The sequence below is a fragment of the Cucurbita pepo genome, chromosome 9 (genome assembly GCF_057944985.1).
Source record: "Cucurbita pepo subsp. pepo isolate OVF chromosome 9, ASM5794498v1, whole genome shotgun sequence".
Classification (NCBI taxonomy): Eukaryota; Viridiplantae; Streptophyta; class Magnoliopsida; order Cucurbitales; family Cucurbitaceae; genus Cucurbita; species Cucurbita pepo.
Genome location: NC_141806.1, coordinates 14,250,009 through 14,267,639, shown reverse-complemented (window position 1 = coordinate 14,267,639; position 17,631 = coordinate 14,250,009). Strand labels below are relative to the sequence as shown.

The 17,631-nt window shown below is 38.2% G+C and overlaps 3 protein-coding genes across 3 annotated transcripts; 2 read left to right on the top strand and 1 right to left on the bottom strand.

Moving 5' to 3' along the window:
• Positions 1 to 297: 297 nt before the first annotated feature.
• On the bottom strand, positions 298 to 2,853 carry LOC111801888 (putative inactive receptor kinase At1g48480). The gene is made up of 2 exons (XM_023686101.2): positions 1,254 to 2,853; positions 298 to 1,178 (listed from the first exon to the last, which is right to left on the bottom strand). The coding sequence occupies exons 1-2, from the start codon at positions 2,593 to 2,595 to the stop codon at positions 550 to 552; spliced, it is 1,971 nt and encodes a 656-aa protein (XP_023541869.2). The 5' UTR covers positions 2,596 to 2,853; the 3' UTR covers positions 298 to 549.
• A 7,097-nt stretch (positions 2,854 to 9,950) lies between these two features.
• Positions 9,951 to 10,565, top strand: LOC147791340 (uncharacterized). Its single transcript, XM_087126802.1, has one exon. The coding sequence runs from the start codon at positions 10,130 to 10,132 to the stop codon at positions 10,367 to 10,369; it is 240 nt and encodes a 79-aa protein (XP_086982928.1). The 5' UTR covers positions 9,951 to 10,129; the 3' UTR covers positions 10,370 to 10,565.
• Positions 10,566 to 12,580: 2,015 nt separating this feature from the next.
• Positions 12,581 to 16,876, top strand: NFXL1 (NF-X-like 1). The gene is made up of 2 exons (XM_023687210.2): positions 12,581 to 12,839; positions 13,169 to 16,876. Exon 2 carries the CDS (start codon positions 13,172 to 13,174, stop codon positions 16,481 to 16,483), a length of 3,312 nt encoding a protein of 1,103 aa, XP_023542978.2. The 5' UTR covers positions 12,581 to 12,839; positions 13,169 to 13,171; the 3' UTR covers positions 16,484 to 16,876.
• The last annotated feature ends 755 nt before the right edge of the window (positions 16,877 to 17,631 follow it).

Below are 17,631 nucleotides of genomic sequence, written 5' to 3'. Positions count from 1 at the left end.
AAGCCCACGACTAACATAGCCTCGTTGCACTTTCCCTTTCAAACCTCCATACAAAGTTTTTAAAACGCGTCTACTAGGGGAGTGTTTCCACACCCTTATAAAGAATGTTTTGTTCTCCTCTCCAACCGATATGGGATCTCACATCAACACACAGTAGAGACATTATTTGTCGTCATCATCAATAACGACACAACCCCAACAGACAAACCTTAGCCAATTAGACAACAATGATGCATGAAAAAAGCTGTCCCAATGAGTAGTGAATGTATTTATTTCAACCAACTGCACACAAATGAGTACTCAATACAAAGAATTGACATATCTCTAAATTGGGTGTCTTTTTAGCTTTGGTTTTAAAGGTCTCTTGTGAATCAACATCACAACAAAGCTCATCATTATAGAAACTAAAACAACAACATCTCAAGTTTGAACAGATCAATCAAACCCCCAAAGTAAAGGCAAAGGCAGTAACTAATTACATCACCCACCCCAACAACAAACAAATACAACTATTGAATCAACAAATTAGTACAATAACAACAAGCAAACTCACCTAGAACCCATCTCGTCTGGATCATGAGCCGAATCGGGTTGTAGATTCGCAACGTCGTGAATGCTGGATTGACGAAGCTCTTGTATACGCTTTGTGACATCCGACATTGCAGGACGCTTATCAGGATATTGAGCAGCGCAATCGACTGCAAGTTGCAATAGTTGAACCATCTCCTCCTCGACATTTTGGTACCTAAGAAGCTCGAGGTCGAAAACTTCGGATGTCCACTCCTCCCTAACGACTGACTGCACCCATCTTGGTAAATCGACTCCTTCCTCGTTTAAAACGGAGTAGGTAGGAGCCTTCCCTGTCAAAAGCTCTAATAGCAATACACCAAAGCTATAGACATCAGCCTTCTGCGAAACTTTACGAGGATCAGTCACCTCCGGAGCACGATATCCAGCAACTCGGTTGGGGGTGGAAGGTTGTCCAACAAGATGGGCTAAACCGAAATCAGAGACTCGAGCTTCGTACGATTTCGTTAGAAGAATATTCGATGACTTTATGTTTCCATGGGAAACATTAGGACCTTGAGAATGAAGATATTCGATGCCACGAGCAGCGCCAAGAGCGATTCCTGACCTGATTTCCCAGTTCAATGGAGTCCTACCAGCTCCTTTGTTCCCTGTAATCAGCAAGGATATCTATAAAACCGAACAAATTATAATGAAGCAATCGAAAAACGAGCGATCGAGCTTACCGTGTAGAAGAGCAGACAAGCTTCCCATGGCCATGTAATCATAGACAAGAAGCTTCTCATCCATACTGAAATAGTAAGCTCTGAGAGGGACCAAACATTCATGATCCATTGATCCAACAGCTTCAATCTTGTCCCTGAATTCCCTCTCTGTTATGGTAACATCCTTCAATCTCTTCACAGCCACCACAGAACCCACTTCAAGAACAGCTTTGTAAGCTGTCCCAAAGCTTCCTTTTCCCAACACTTCCGCTGAAGCTCTCAAAAGATCCTCCAAATCAAACACCCTTGCAGCATTACCAAAAAACACCAGTTTTTTGGAGCCAATTCCATTACCATTCACTTCCCTCTTTGCAGTCCCCGCCGCCACTGTTGCAGCAGCAGCACCACCAGCAGCGGTGGCTGGCACAGTATAACCATTACTGTAGCCGCCATTTTCAACCTCCCCTGGTGGCTTACCGCCCTGAATTTCCACTTCAGGATGCTTCACCGTGGCAACATCCACTGCACTTGTTTCCTTAGCACTCTTCTTTCGACACAAAAGCATTAAGATTACAAGTATCAATACAAAACCCAGAACAGATCCAATGATAATCCCAGCAATGGCTCCTCCTGAGAGCTTTTTCTTGTGTTTAGTATCGATATTATCCCCATTCTCCCCAGGGCAAGCCGCAAGAGGATGCCCACAGAGAGAATTACCCAAGAAGGAATTTGAAGAAAACGATTGCAAACCCTTTGGAACCGACCCATTTAATTGATTGTTAGAAACATTGAACTGATCTAGTGGGATCTTCAAGTCCGGGATAGACCCAGATAAGCGATTGTTTTCAAGGAACAATGTCTTAAGACGAGTCAAATTGTTGAAGCTCAATGAGATCTCGCCGGAGAAGTTATTGGAGGCTAAATTAAGGCGAACAAGATCAGGGAGCTGGAACAAGAAATCAGGGACAAGGCCCGAGAACTCATTACCTTGTAGATAGAGGTTGCGGAGATTAACGCAAGCAGAGAGATCTGATGGGAGCTGACCGGACAGGGCGTTGAGCCGAAGACTGAGAGTGCGAAGGTGAGTCAAGTTCCCAAAAACTCCGTCCGGTAACTGACCAGAAAGCGCCACGCCGGGAAGACGAAGAACAGTAACACGATTCTCCTCGCAATGAATCCCGGGCCAAGAACAGGTGTTCTGATCGGTCACATTCCAGAGCAGAAGAATCCGGCCGCCGACAGCGGAACGGAGAGCTAGCAGAGCTGTTCTATCAGAAGCAAGATCTGGCTTCGCAGTGGGGAGTAGAAGAAGGAAACTGAAGAGCAACAGAGAAATCAAACGATTTCCCATCTGGGTTGGCATTTTGAGAAGCTTTAGAGCAAAACCCAGTTGAGGTTTTCCATCAATGGAGGATTTTATTCACAAAAATCTCGAAACCCAATGAGTTTCTCAAGGCATTGGTTGGAATTTAGGTTAAAGGGCTTGAAAAGAGCGAGTGGAAGAAAGAGAAAAAGGTGGGGAAGCTGCAAATTGTGTGCTGTCTCTTACTTTTTCAATTGGGTGAGAGGAATTTCACAGAGTTACACAGGCTGTGCTTAGGCTGTGGCTAAGAAGATTATCAAAATTGTGTGCTTTGGCTGTGTCTATTACTTTCCTTTTCGTTTTAGCTAAGCGTATCAGCCCACCATGCTTTTTTGTGTGCCAGTGGGTCACTCCTCTCGCATGTCAAATTCACAAACCTCTCTTCTTTTTTCCATTACCTATCAATGTAGACGTTAATAGATTTATATACCACTCTTAGTGTAGTAGATTCTACATTCAATCGAGTCTTTAATTAAAAAATGGGAGAATTCCCATTACTTGTTGTAGATCACACAGGGCACGAGCACGATAGGATCGAGCTTTCCCAAAAGTCAATATGGGGTCAAGGTCAGTATAAAATGGAGACGACCCCATATTGGTGTAGAGGTTAACTAATTTATATACCGCTCATCGTAATTCTGCATCCAATAGAGTCTTTGATTAAAAAACGGGAGAATTCCCATTACTCGTGGTAGGTCATACAGGGCACAAGCACAATAGGAACGAGCTTCCCAAATAGTCAACTTAGGGTAAAGGTCGGTATAAAAGGAAGGTGATTACCCAAATGTTGTATTGGTATAGTCAACTTTTTGCATTTTGGGTGTATAAAAGCATACATTGAGACTCGCACCAACGGTAAATAAGAGTCATTTTATTTAGGGCGAGCTCGTGTGGTTATCGAGGTGACCATGAGCGGTCTACTGTTTGAACGAGTTGGCCAAAAAGACAAAAACATCACTTACTAGAATGGTGTTGGTCCGAGAATTCTATATAAAATAAAAAAATTATCAAGAAAATATTTCATTTTTTTTAATGAAATATATTTTAATTAACTTAAGTAAAAAATATCATTTATAATTATATAATAAAATGAATGGATTAAATTATTACAACTAATATTAAGAGTAAAATGATTGTGAATATATGAATTAAATAATTTTAATTAATTGGGAAATATGAATGTCGAGAATGTTACCTTTCCACATCAATTAGTTATTATATTTTAATTATTATGTAATTTGCATGGTTGCAAATTTAATGTATTTGATAGGCTAGATTAAGGATTTTAAATAATTCTATATTTATCAAATTATTTGGTATTATCTCAATTAAATAAATTCCCTTCCAATTATTCCTCTCATTTTCATATTCTATAATGTTTTATTAGTTTTATGACGAGTTATATTTATAAAATAATATTATAACGGTCGGTTTGATAATCATTTTTTATATTTTAATTAATTTTAATTAACTAGGATGCATATGAATGAGAACAAAATATACTAGAATGACTATGTTATATGACCACGTTACCTACATCTCTTGTCCCCCACAAAACAACGTGAATTTGTTTAAAATGTTCTGTTTCCACTCACATGATTGAGCCACTGAAAAAGACCGTAGACCTTGTTGGTATAGATAATAATTATCAATTATTTTAAAAAAATTTTAACCATTATATGCTCTCATTTAGATATGGTTTCAGACTATTCGTGCATTTCTTCCTTACCTAAAATCATGATAAATAATAGGTAAGATTGTTGGTCGGGCGGGCGTGTGAAATGCAAGAAGAAAGTGACAAAGAAATTCAATTATGTACCTAACAAAAAAAAGTTTTAATTTTTTTTGTCCCTATAGGAATTTGAAGATGCCAAAAATGTCTATCAAAAAAGGCCATAATTTTTTTTGTTTGGCAACCATATATTCTTTTCTTTTTTTTTTTAATTATTACAAATAAAAAATATCATAATTTCTTATTTTAATAATTACTTTAAATAAAAACATTAAATTTCGACCCCAAAAATCTTAATTATAAAGAGTAAATGTCAATTACTCCAAAAAAAAAAAAAAATAAATAAATAAATTTTCTTTTATTAAAAAAAAAAAATTGCTTTCGAAAAGAAAATAATAATAATAATGGAGAGAGAATCTTCGGGCGCCCCGCTGGCTGATCCGATCCGTTAATTGTCGCAGCACACCGACAATTTGACGGTATTAATAAAACATATATTATTAATTTTTTTTAAACTAGAAATATATTAATATTTATTGAAAAAGTAATAACGTTGTAATTTCCATAACTTTCTTTTTCTTTTTTGATTATTTCAAGGTGTAAAATATAATTTCCGTCGGTTTATTACCGTTAAATTAAAGTTTTGACAAAATTTAATAATAATCTCTTCCATTTTATCTTTTTAGTAAATTTCAAACCTTTTATTTTCTTATTTAAACGATAATAAATATTTTATTTATTGAACGACATACAAGAGACCAAGCTCCTGACGAACAGATATTGTAAGACCCCACATCGATTGGAGAAGAGAACGAATCATTCATTATAAGAGTATGAAAATCTCTCCCAGTAAACACATCGCCATCAGCCTCACGATTTTAAAATGTGATGAATAATTTAATCACCGCTCACCCAATCACAAATCTCGATTTTTTTTACTACGGTCGGCTTACCACAAGTGTGTCTTATAAATGCTAAAGATACTTGATGTAACGGCCCAGATCCTTTGCCAGGAGATATTGTCCTCTTTGGGCTTTTTCTTTCGGGCTTTCCCTCAAGGCTTTAAAATTGGGACCAGCGTCCTCGCTGGCACTCTTTCCTTCCTCCAATTGATGTGGGACCGCCCCCAAATCCACCCCTCGTGTCTACCCCCTTCGGGGAAGGGCGAGAAGGCTGGCACATCGTCTGATATCTGGTTCTAATACCATTTGTAACGCCCAGATCCACCGCTAACCGATATTGTTCTCTTTGGGCTTTCCCTTTCGGGCTTCCCCTCAAGGCTTCAAAATGCGTATGCTAGGGGAAGGTTTCCACACCCTTATAAACTTATAAACAGTAGTTTGTTCTCCTCTCCAACAATGTGGGACATCACACTTGATCCTTACAGGTTGATATCAGTCTCGAGCTTTTTTTTTTTTTTTTAATTATAATCGTCCATGTTACAAAGTTGATCATGTTTAAAGATTCATACTCGGATATGAAATAAGAAACCTTTTTTATACCTAAAAAAAGGAATCATATCATTTTCTTTTAGCGACAATTATTGAATAAACTTTAGCCTTAACAACCTATAAAGATCTAATATAAAATAATAATAATAAATACATCATTATAGTTTTCTTTTCAAAATATACATAATCATAAGCTTTATTGGTTGGAAGAAAATAATAATAATTGGTGGTTGCAGACAGAGGAAGGTTCTTTCATGTATTGAATATGAAATCATAAAAATATATTATATAGTTTTATTAATGTTAGTTAGCTTATAGCTGTTATGTTACATTAATATTTTTTAATTTGTTGAATTATAAAAATAAATATGTTCTAATGTCAGCTGTGTTTTTCAATCATGACAACATTACAATTCTTCTTTGAAAGACCATTCCACCAACTTCTTTTGACTTTTCATTTTTTGTTTATTTTAATATTAAAGACGGTTCGATCTTAGGTTGGTTGGCTCATTTTAATTTTTTGGATAATAACGGATTTTTGGGTTAAAGGAGTTCAAAAAAAAACTCGATGACTCGAGAAACTCGATCAATACATTTTTTAAGCCTTCTAGGTAAACTTTAATGAATTGTCGATCAAATTTGTCGATCCATGCAGAGTTCCGCCACTCATTGTACATCTTTAGGCTCTAAAACGTAGACTTTGTTTTAGGCTCTAAAACATCGACAAAGACTTTTTGGTAAATGTCGGAAGTTGCAAAAGAACTATTGATAGCAATGAACGATACAATAGGTTTAGGTTAATGGTACCATTGGTCAACTGCACTTGTAGACTAATGAATTTGTTTTGTAGGTAATGCTTGTTTTGTAGCATATTTAAAACGAAGGCGGGTCCAATTCCCCTAACAAAGATGGTCGAGGAAAGTTAGAAGGAGCATGATGGTTAACAAGTACAACTCGAGGGTTAAAAAATGCTCGAAGAAACTAGAAAAGTGAGACTCTAGTCGGAGCAATCCAATTTGAAGCCTCTTGGATAACCGTCAATCAAGTTTGTTAGTTTATGCAAGCTTTCACCACTCATTGTACATCTTTCAGCTATTACAAATGATATTAGAGCCAGACACTGGACGGTGCACCAGCGAGGGCACTGGCCCCAAAAGTGGTGGATTGTGAGATCCCACATCAGCGGGAGAGAGGAACGAAACTTTCTTTATAAAAGTGTGGAAACCTCTACCTAGCATACGCGTTAAGGGGAAGAGCGAAAAGAAATCTCAAAAAAGACGATATCTATTAGCGATGAACGAAATGAACTTACTTTTCACGCTCATTTCATAATTTCGGACCAAGCCGTGGCAGATCGTCCGATGAGTCAGACCGATGTAGACTTCATGATCAACGGCAGTGATCGACGATTTTAATGAAAGGCTTTGGTCAAAGGTTTATCCGAACAAGACAAATAAAATTTAAGGAAAACTTGTTTTTTTTGGGTTTTTAATGCATTCTTATCTGTTTTCCAACTGTCAAAGTGATGACTGACACTCAACTCTAAATAATTAGCTCATATAAAATATTGAATATTGCCACCTTTATAATGAATATGTTAACCCTATACGTACATAAAAATTTGGGCTTCCTTTCCAAAGGAGATATTATTAAATATCCTACACCCGATCAACCGTCGGGTAAGTACCAGGCCCCGATGAGTAGGAAGGAAAAGTTCTATGTGTATACATGTGAGTTGGTCGATCCTAAGAGACAAGGGAAGCTCGTTTGATAGCATATAATATGACATTTGAAAAGAGATTCGATTAAATTTCATTAATTGAGATATGACAGTTGACAACAACGTTATGGAGTTCGAATCCGTCAGCCTAAGTAAAGTTGATCTTTTTTTTAGAAGTACATACGACTTTAACATACCACTTTAAAACTATTGGAAATTAAATTAAAAATAAACATGGGCCACAGCAGCCCACAAGCTCGGGCCTAGGGCATCGACATGATACTGGGCCTTGGTCATTTTGGCTACCACCCTAGCCAAGCCCAAGGTAGCCAAAACCTAACCCTCAACATTTTAAGACTCTCTATCAGCTCAAGTCTACCACTAGCAGATATTATCTTTTATTAAAAAAAATGCTTCTACGGGATCACACAATCCACCCATTTTGGAGCCCAGCGTCCTAGATGGTACTCGTTCCCCTCAATCAATATGGAATCTCACATTGATAGCAGCAAGATTGGAGACAAACAAGTAACTTACTGGACATAAAAGTATAAAAGTCCATCTTTGATCGAATCGAGGTGGATCGAGCACACGTGAACTTGCACCTTGCATGCCCAGAACCCAATGATGCACGGTTCAGTCGTTTTCTAATCCTATTAAGAAGAAGGGAAGGAAAGTCACGAGTGAATCGACGTCAACAAATATAAACCATCACTAAAAGCCATTTAAATTCCATTCTCAATCTCGAACTTAATTCTTACATTTTTAGCTAACAAACAAAAAGATTCATTAAAATTCATCAAATTACTTGCAGTACTAAAATGCTCGAAAATCTCTTTCTAAAAACGGATTTGAATTACTAATTAAAATATAATACAATGATTAGAATGTGATTATTGCATTACTAAATAAAATTATTTATTATAAAAAAAAATATTTTTTTTTATGGAAGAGTTTGTGTTTGTCAATGCCAATGCTTATTAACCACTCCAATTAATTAATATGATTAAGACATAAATCACGTATTCAAAGGTGTACAAACCAAGCATTTTGGACCAATTTAAACGCGCCACGTGTCCACTGATTTTTTTTTAGTAATGTGGTATGTGACCACACCAAATCTTTGCCCGGGTATTGCACGCAATTGAAACGGCGCCGTTCGATTTTGCCACGTGTTGTGCTTCGTGTTTATGATAATGGAATTCCGACTGCTTCTTATAACCTAACAAACTTAACCGCCTCCCAAATTCGCTACGTCTGCGCCACGTCAACGTCCTCGTCATAGACCAGAAACTGACCCTTTTATTATTTTATTTTTGTTAAAAATATAAATAAATAATTTATAGATTAAATTAATTCATGCATATCTAAACTTAATTAACCAAATTTATTAATTTTAAAATATTTATATATACGGAGGGAAGCTCAAATGATAAGGTTAAATTGGTAATTTGAATATATTAATTTTTTTAACGTGTTTTTATAATTTATTTAGATTATCCAAAGTAGTGAAAATTTACATTGAAAAAAAAACCCAAAGAAAAAGGTTAAAACAGTAATTTCAAAATATTAAATTTCAATTATTATGCATGTTTTCCAAGTGTGGTTTTTCCACGTATTTGTTGGGATATTGCATGGTCGGTGTTTATTTTCCTAGTAAACCTCTTCAATGGACTTTTACTTTTTTGACCTTCAAATATTCTTATTCCCGCAAAATAATTATCCATTCACACCTTACGACTAATTCAATCTTTTTTTAATTAAAACTAATTTTTAAATAAATACATTTTTTACGAATAATACTTTTTCGCATCATCTGACCTCATGATCTCCCGCACTCGAAAGAACAGTATAAAGAGATAGGACACATGTAACTCGATAGCCTCAACAAGGTCAAAAAAAGCTGTGATATTGTGAGGAAATGTCTCTCGATCTTTATTTCCCTAATCGTGGAATCCTAATTACCATTCCTTTTATTCTAATCATACGTTCAAAATCCATGATAGAATTATCCGAAACATTACGATAAAAATAAATACACTTTTATTATTTATTTTAATAAAATATTCAACAACGAATCAGATTTTAGATTATACGGATCGGATTGATGTTAGACATGTTCTAAATATGTTAATAAAATAATAGTCATAATATCATAATTTTTTTAATAAGATATTTATTGATTTATTTATTTATTTATTTAGGTTTTAGTAATTTTCGAAAGAGTCAAACTTGAAAGACGAGTTGATTAAATAATGAGCTACGTGTGGCATCGGCCACGACACGTGTAAGGAAACAAATCCGTCGGGGAAACGAGGGCCACGTGATCAAGGTTACGACACGAAGGATCGAACGGCTTGAGAAGTTCGGGAGGGAATTATCTAGTGCGACGCGTCGCAGTCAATAATCGGTTCGTTTCAGTTCCACAAGGTCAAGAGCAGTCGCGTGATTCAAAATCGGATTGCGCTTTTCCCACCCAACTTCCATCTTCCCTCCCATCTTACGTCTCATACTCGTATTCTCTCTTCTCTCTCTCTAGATTCATCGTTATATAAAGCCGTCGCCAGGTAGTGAGAGTTTCAGGTATAGATTATTCGGAACGCCGCTTTGATTTAGGTTTTTCTTTTGGAGATGGAGGATTGGAAGGTGAACAATCGCGAGAACAGAGAGACGATGGAGAAGATTGGAACTCTGTTTCCTGTTCATAGCCAGGTGAGGAAGATCAAAGAGGAATCGGAAACGATCATCGATTGGGGACCGGGACAGCCAGAGATCAGACCTCTAGCGGCCGCCTTCCGAGACATGAATCGGCCGATCTCTCGCTCGCCGCTCGGAATCTCCGGCCGGCCGATTTCGGTGGGGGATTCGTAGAGATTACTCGTCGTTAGCGGCTTATTTCTGCGAGCAGATGAAGACGGAGACGGAGAAGGTATCGATATCTTCTCTGTTTTCGTTTCTCTTTCCTTTTCTGTTACTGCCGATTGAGATAGCCCTAGCTTAGTCATGATCTTCTTCTTCTTTTGTAAATATTTCGTTTTATTTAATAGAGAAATTTTTGGATCCTGTATATATATATATTTATTTATTTTCTCTTGAAAATATTGGTCTAAGAACACACCAAGAATAATATGATATTGTCTATTTTAAGCGTTGATATGCTTCACTTTGAGCATGAGCTCTGGCTTTGCTTCAGGCTCCACCAAAAGCATCATACCCATAGCATCTCCACCAATAGCATCATACCAATGAAATAGTATTATAAACTCATCACCATTCCCTTGATTTGCTTTGGCTTCTTCAAAAGTATCATACCAATGAAAGAGTATATTCTTTGATTATAAACTCATGACTATTGACACTTTCCTTTCATTGAACTCTTTCATCTTGTATTGATGAGATTTGAACTCAATATCAGAAGAAAATGAATTTTTAATATGATTTAATGGTTTTAATTTATTTTGCCAGAAAATCAAGTGGATGTAATTTACGCCGGCCTGTTTTAAAAACGTCCTATTATTTCAAAAAATAAAATTAAAAATTTGGAGATACAATTTAGACTTATTACGTAGTGGTCCCTCAAGTCTTGCCTAATTTGTTAATTAATTTATTTGGAAGTACCGTCTGGCAATTTATTTACTACGCATATAATAAAATCTCAAGTATATCTCCTACGTGGAAATTAAAAAAAAAAATGATGGGTATGTAATTATTATTTATTATGTAAGGCTATTATTGTTATTATTTATTTAAAATCACATAATTTTCTTAAATTTTTTTATAGATTAAAATAAAGTTTTACTAGTTTCGAAGTAGTTGGAATTGTTGAACGATATCCGGGAAAGTTGTGTACGAATGTTTGCCATAAGAGCTTCAATTGTTGACGAATCGAGTAGACTTTTCAATCGATCTCGTACAAATAAAAGATAACACGTTTTCAATCGATCTCGTACAAATAAAAGATAACACGTGTCTCAATCTCTGATCTTAATAATAAGAATTTTAATCGTTGATGAATCGAGTAAATTTTTTTTATTGATCTTGTACAAATGAAAGATAACGCATGGTTATGTACTAATCATATGAGCGTTGATAGATTGAGCATAAGTAACTAATTTAATCATAATTTAGCAAATTAACCATTGATTTTTTTTTTTTGGGTTTTAGGAGATATTTTTTAGAATTATTCCACATTTATGAAAATGCCTATTTAATTTTTTTTCCATCCATTATTCCAAATTAAATCACATAGAGTTGGGCTTCAAGCCCATAAGTAAAACCTTGAAAATAATGGGCTTTAGGCCCAAAGTAATCCTAAACAAAGCAATTAATAAACTCTTAATTAACATTATTTTTTAAAAATTTTAAGGTGAAAATATAATATTTAATTATCAACCATATTAACATTATTTGAAATTAATTTAAATAAAAAGATCGTAAATAAGCCTTTAAGAAATAAAAATATTAATTAAAATTTAAAATTCATAAAATTTGGATTTTTTTTTATCGAAACATAAATTTTAAATTTTCGATTAGACTAGCATTAAATTGATTCCTTTGATGCTTGCTTGAGGTTCGTACCTTCAAGCTCGAGCCTCGAAATTGAAGACAACTCTTTAAAGCATAGATGCCTTCCAGACTCCAACCCACGAGAGCAATCCCCAATTGAAAATGGGCTAAACGGACTAGCGGTGAATCCAGATCCTATTTTCGTCATTATTTTAGCTAAAATGATGCTGAACTACACATTCAAAAACTAAAACGCACACTCGAAGGTGCTTCGAAACGTGTCAATAGATGCTCAATTGAAACTTGTTCCATTACATTTATGAAACTAATTATCACCGATCGACAAAGTACGAGGATATCGAGATTTGAACCTATGAATTACACACGAAATTAATATATATATTTATTTTGGAATATATATATATATATATAAAATAAATAAATAAATAAATAAATAAACAAGAGTATGAGCGAGTGCGGACCAAGCATAGGAAAGAAAGCCGGTGGGGGAGGAGGGGACCATTTCCTTAAGCCCCAAGGGAATGCGAAGCCACTCGCTTCCCTATAAATCGCTGGAACCAATCTCTGACCTCATTTATCGCCTTCCCTTCTCCCTCTTTCCCAGGAACTCCATTCCCCATCTTCTTCCCTCACACCCAACTTCAAAATTCGAACTCAAAACTCAAATCAAAGCACTTCATCTTCATCGCAATCCACATCACAAATCGCCACAATTTCTTCTTCTTCTTCTTCTTCATCTGATCAGAACATCCAGAGGAGGACACCAATCATCCCCCTCCTGCCTTCTTCGCCATTTCGGAGTTCGTTCCATCAGGTATCTTCATCATCATCTCGATTTTCTATTCTCGTCATTCTTTCATTCTCTCTCTCTTGGTGTTCTTCTTCGTTGATTTCGTTATTTTATTGTTGTAAGAGGATTGGGGGGTTTTCCTTTTCGATTTTAGTTTGTATGATTCTGCGCTAGGGTTTTTTTTTTTTTTTTTTTTTTTTTTCCTGTTGATTTTGATCTCTTCTTGGAATTCATCGTCATTTATGGAATCGTTTTCCCCCCTTAGTATTGCGATGATAACTGGTTGGTGTTTCGATCGATGTTTATTTGTTGATTAACTCCTTTTGTTCGTTTATCTGATTTTTCTATTGTAGAATATGAGCTCGCATGTCCGAAATGTGCGAAAGGACAGGCTTAGGTTTCCCGCATCAAGTGCTCGACAAACGTGGGTACCGAGAGGAACCACGACTACGACTACTACTACCACTACGACGACGGCTACTCATGTGAACCAGCCATTGAATGTCGGTTTGAGCGATAATCGCGATGGGCGAGAGTTAAATTCTAGTCCACATCCAGTTAATCGAGACGAAGGTAATCATGGTCCAAGGGTTCACATGGGTCCTCGAAGGAATCAAAGAAAAGACAAGGAAAAAGATAAGGAGAAAAGTGGGGATCAGGGTGTAAAGGAGTTGAGAAACTCCAATTTGCCTCAGCTTGTTCATGAAATTCAGGAAAAATTAACGAAGGGCACTGTTGAGTGTATGATTTGTTATGATATGGTGCGGAGATCTGCACCTATATGGTCTTGTTCAAGCTGCTTCTGCATTTTTCATTTAACTTGCATCAAGAAATGGGCTAGAGCACCCACTTCTACCGACTTGGTAGCTGAGAAGAATCAGGGATTAAATTGGCGCTGCCCTGGATGCCAGTCTGTGCAGCTTACATCCTCAAAGGAAATTCGTTATGTTTGTTTCTGTGGGAAAAGGCAGGAGCCCCAGTCTGATTTGTATTTGACGCCTCATTCGTGTGGCGAACCTTGTGGCAAGCCACTTGATCGGGAGATGCTGATTGCAGGTGGAAGTAAGGAGAATCTTTGCCCCCATAATTGTGTCTTGCAGTGCCATCCTGGTCCCTGCCCTCCTTGCAAGGCATTTGCTCCGCCTCGTTTATGCCCTTGTGGCAAGAAGTTGATAACAACACGCTGTTCGGATAGAAAATCCACTTTAACTTGTGGTCAGCGATGTGAAAAACTTCTGGACTGTGGACATCACCGGTGTGAAAAAATATGCCATTTGGGTCCATGCGATTCTTGTCAGGTTCTAATTAGTGCCTCTTGCTTTTGTAAGAAAAAGAAAGAGCTTGTTCTTTGTGGAAGCATAACTTTGAAGGGTGAAGTAAATGCAGAAGATGGCGTTTTCCCCTGTAGTTCGATCTGCGGGAAGATTCTTAATTGCAGGAATCATTTCTGCAGTGAAATTTGTCACCCAGGACCCTGTGGAGGTTGTGTTCTAGTACCGGACATGATTAAAACATGCTATTGTGGGAAAACGCCATTGCAGAAGGAGCGGACAAGTTGTTTGGACCCGATCCCAGTATGTTTTGAGCTCTGTGAGAAACTATTACCTTGTGGGAAGCATCGTTGCAAGGATGTCTGTCATGCTGGGGATTGTGCACCTTGCTTGGTTCAAGTTGTGCAAAAATGCCGATGTGGATCGACCTCTCAAAATGTGGAATGCTATAAGACTTCCAGCCCAACTGACATATTCACTTGTGAAAAGCCCTGCGGATGGAAGAAGAATTGTGGAAGGCATAGGTGCAGTGAGAGATGTTGTCCTCTTTCGAACTCGAGCTATAGTCATTCAGGAGATTGGGATCCACACTTCTGTGTATTGAGGTGTGGGAAGAAACTAAGGTGTGGCCAGCATTCTTGTGAATCACTGTGTCACAGTGGCCACTGCTCTCCATGTCCCGAAACAATCTTCACTGACTTGACATGTGCTTGTGGTAAAACTTCAATTCCTCCACCATTGCCCTGTGGAACGCCACCTCCATCGTGTCAACTCCCGTGTTCAGTCCCTCAGCCATGCGGCCATTCCTCTACACATAGTTGCCACTTTGGTGATTGCCCACCCTGTACAGTTCCAATAGCCAAGGAGTGCATTGGTGGACATGTAGTTCTTAGGAACATTCCTTGCGGTTCGAGGGACATCAGATGCAACAAGCTATGTGGGAAGACTAGGCAATGTGGGATACATGCCTGCAACAGAACTTGTCACCCACCGCCATGTGACACCTCTGCTGGATCCGATTCGGGTCAGAAAACTTCCTGTGGACAGACATGCGGTGCTCCTCGAAGAGATTGTAGGCATACATGTACTGCACCATGTCACCGGTCTGCTCCTTGCCCCGATGCGAGGTGTGAATTCCCTGTCATCATCACTTGTTCATGTGGCCGAATCACAGCATCAGTTCCTTGCGATGCAGGAGGAAGCGGTACTGGTTTTAATACTGATACTCTGTATACTTCAATTATCCAAAAATTACCTGCTCCTCTTCAACCGATTGAGGCAACCAGCAAGAAGGTTCCTCTAGGACAGAGAAAGCTGATGTGTGATGATGAATGCTCTAAGCTAGAAAGGAAACGGGTTCTTGCTGATGCTTTTGATATCAATCCCCCAAATCTGGATGCGCTTCACTTCGGGGATAGCTCCGCTTCTGAATTGCTTGCAGACCTCTTCAGACGTGACTCGAAATGGGTATTGTCTGTGGAGGAGAGATGCAAATTCTTGGTCCTTGGAAAGAATAGAGGAGCAATGAGTGGCCTTAAAGTTCATGTTTTCTGTCCAATGCCGAAGGACAAAAGAGATGCTGTGAGGCTGATTGCTGAGAGGTGGAAGCTTGCAATTAACTCTGTTGGCTGGGAGCCTAAACGTTTCATTGCAATTCATGTTACTCCTAAATCGAAAGTTCCGCCTCGGGTGCTTGGTATTAAGGGCTCGACGACCACAAGTACTCCACATCCACCAGCTTACGATCCTTTAGTAGATATGGATCCTAGGCTAGTTGTTTCTTTTCCAGATTTGCCTCGGGAAGCAGATATAAGTGCATTGGTCTTGAGATTTGGTGGGGAATGTGAATTAGTATGGTTGAACGACAAGAACGCGTTGGCTGTATTCAGCGATCCTGCTCGAGCTGCTACTGCAATGAGACGGTTGGATCATGGGACAGCTTATCATGGAGCCAGTTTTCTTCAGAATGGTGGTGCATCCGCATCATCTAATGGAAATGCGTGGGGAGGGGAGAATGCTAACAAGGAAGGTGGAGCATTGAAGAGTAGCAATCCATGGAAGAGGGCCGTAGTTCAGGATTCTAGTTGGAAGGAAACTTCATGGGGTGACGAAGAGTGGTCTGGTCTGTCTATCGACGTGCAAGCATCCGTATGGAAAAGAGAAGCTCCCCTACCTGCTTCAATTAATCGGTGGCACGCTTTAGACCCCGAATCTGCTGGAAGTTCTTCTGCTCAATCTGTCGAACACAATCCTGGAAGTCGGGTAGGCCGTTCCTCTTCCTCAGGATCTGAATCGGGCACAAGTAGAAGTTTGAATTCTTTGGGAACGCAGGTCGTAGCAGATAATGAAACAAACATGTCTGAAGTGGCAGATGATTGGGAGAAAGCTTATGACTGAAACGATGGAAACTTCCATGGTGATAAATAAAAGTAGACGGTGAAGAAGACTCACTCCCCATGAGGTAATAGTGTTGGATGTTTGGTGCAGCCTTCCTGTCCTTATATTTTTCATTTTTCATCACTATATTCGAACGTGTTTTCGGAGGCGGTTCGAGTTTGAAACTAAGTTAAGTTTGTAGGTAATACATGTTTTTTGAGAGAATAATTCGATGTAGGATGTTAGATTTTACAACACCATAGGGTTTGATATGGCATAAAGATCAAAAGGCCATCTTTTCCAGCTGCTCTGCCGATGCGGCCTTTATGTACCGAAGATATATCTGTTCTAATTCTTTCCATAGTTTTGAGTTCCAAGTATTTCAGAACATATAATAATATGAAGTTTTGCACTAAGAATGATATTGCTTGCTGAATCCCCCTCCTCCTTTATCTTCTATTTATTTCACCCTATACTTTGATTTTGTTTTAGGTTTCTTCCTTTTTAACTTTCCAAAGCTATATGTTGAATGGCATAGAATTTGATGAACAAATACGTTTCTTGTATGGAAACTTCTCGCTAAAGCATTTCTTGTAAGGGTATGCAAACCTCTCTAACATCATTTTAGAACCGTGAGGCTGACAGCAACACGTAATGGGCTAAAACGGACAATAGCTAGTAGTGGTGGATTTGGACTATTTGGATTGTTACAAATGGTATTAAAGCTAGACATTGAGTTGTGCTAACAAGGACGTCGGGCCCCTCAGGGGTAGGTTGTGAGATCTCAGACGAGGATTTGGACTGTTACAAATGGTATCAAAGCTAAACATCGAGCTGTGTGCCCAACACGTTGGGCCCCTCAAAGGTAGGTTGTGAGATCCCAGACGCTGGTCTCTCAAGGGAGTAAGATTGTGAGATCCCACATCGACGGGAAAGACGAATGAAACATTTCTTAGAAGGGCCTAAAAACCTGTCCCTGATAGTCAAAACTATGAGGCTCAAAGCTAGACATCGAGCCGTGTGCCAACAAGGACGTTGGGCCCCTCAAGGATAGGTTGTGAGATCCCAGACGTTGGTCTCACAAGAGGGCAAGATTGTAAGATCTCACATCGACGGGAAAGACGAATAAAACATTTCTTAGAATGGTCTAAAGATCTGTCCCAGACAGT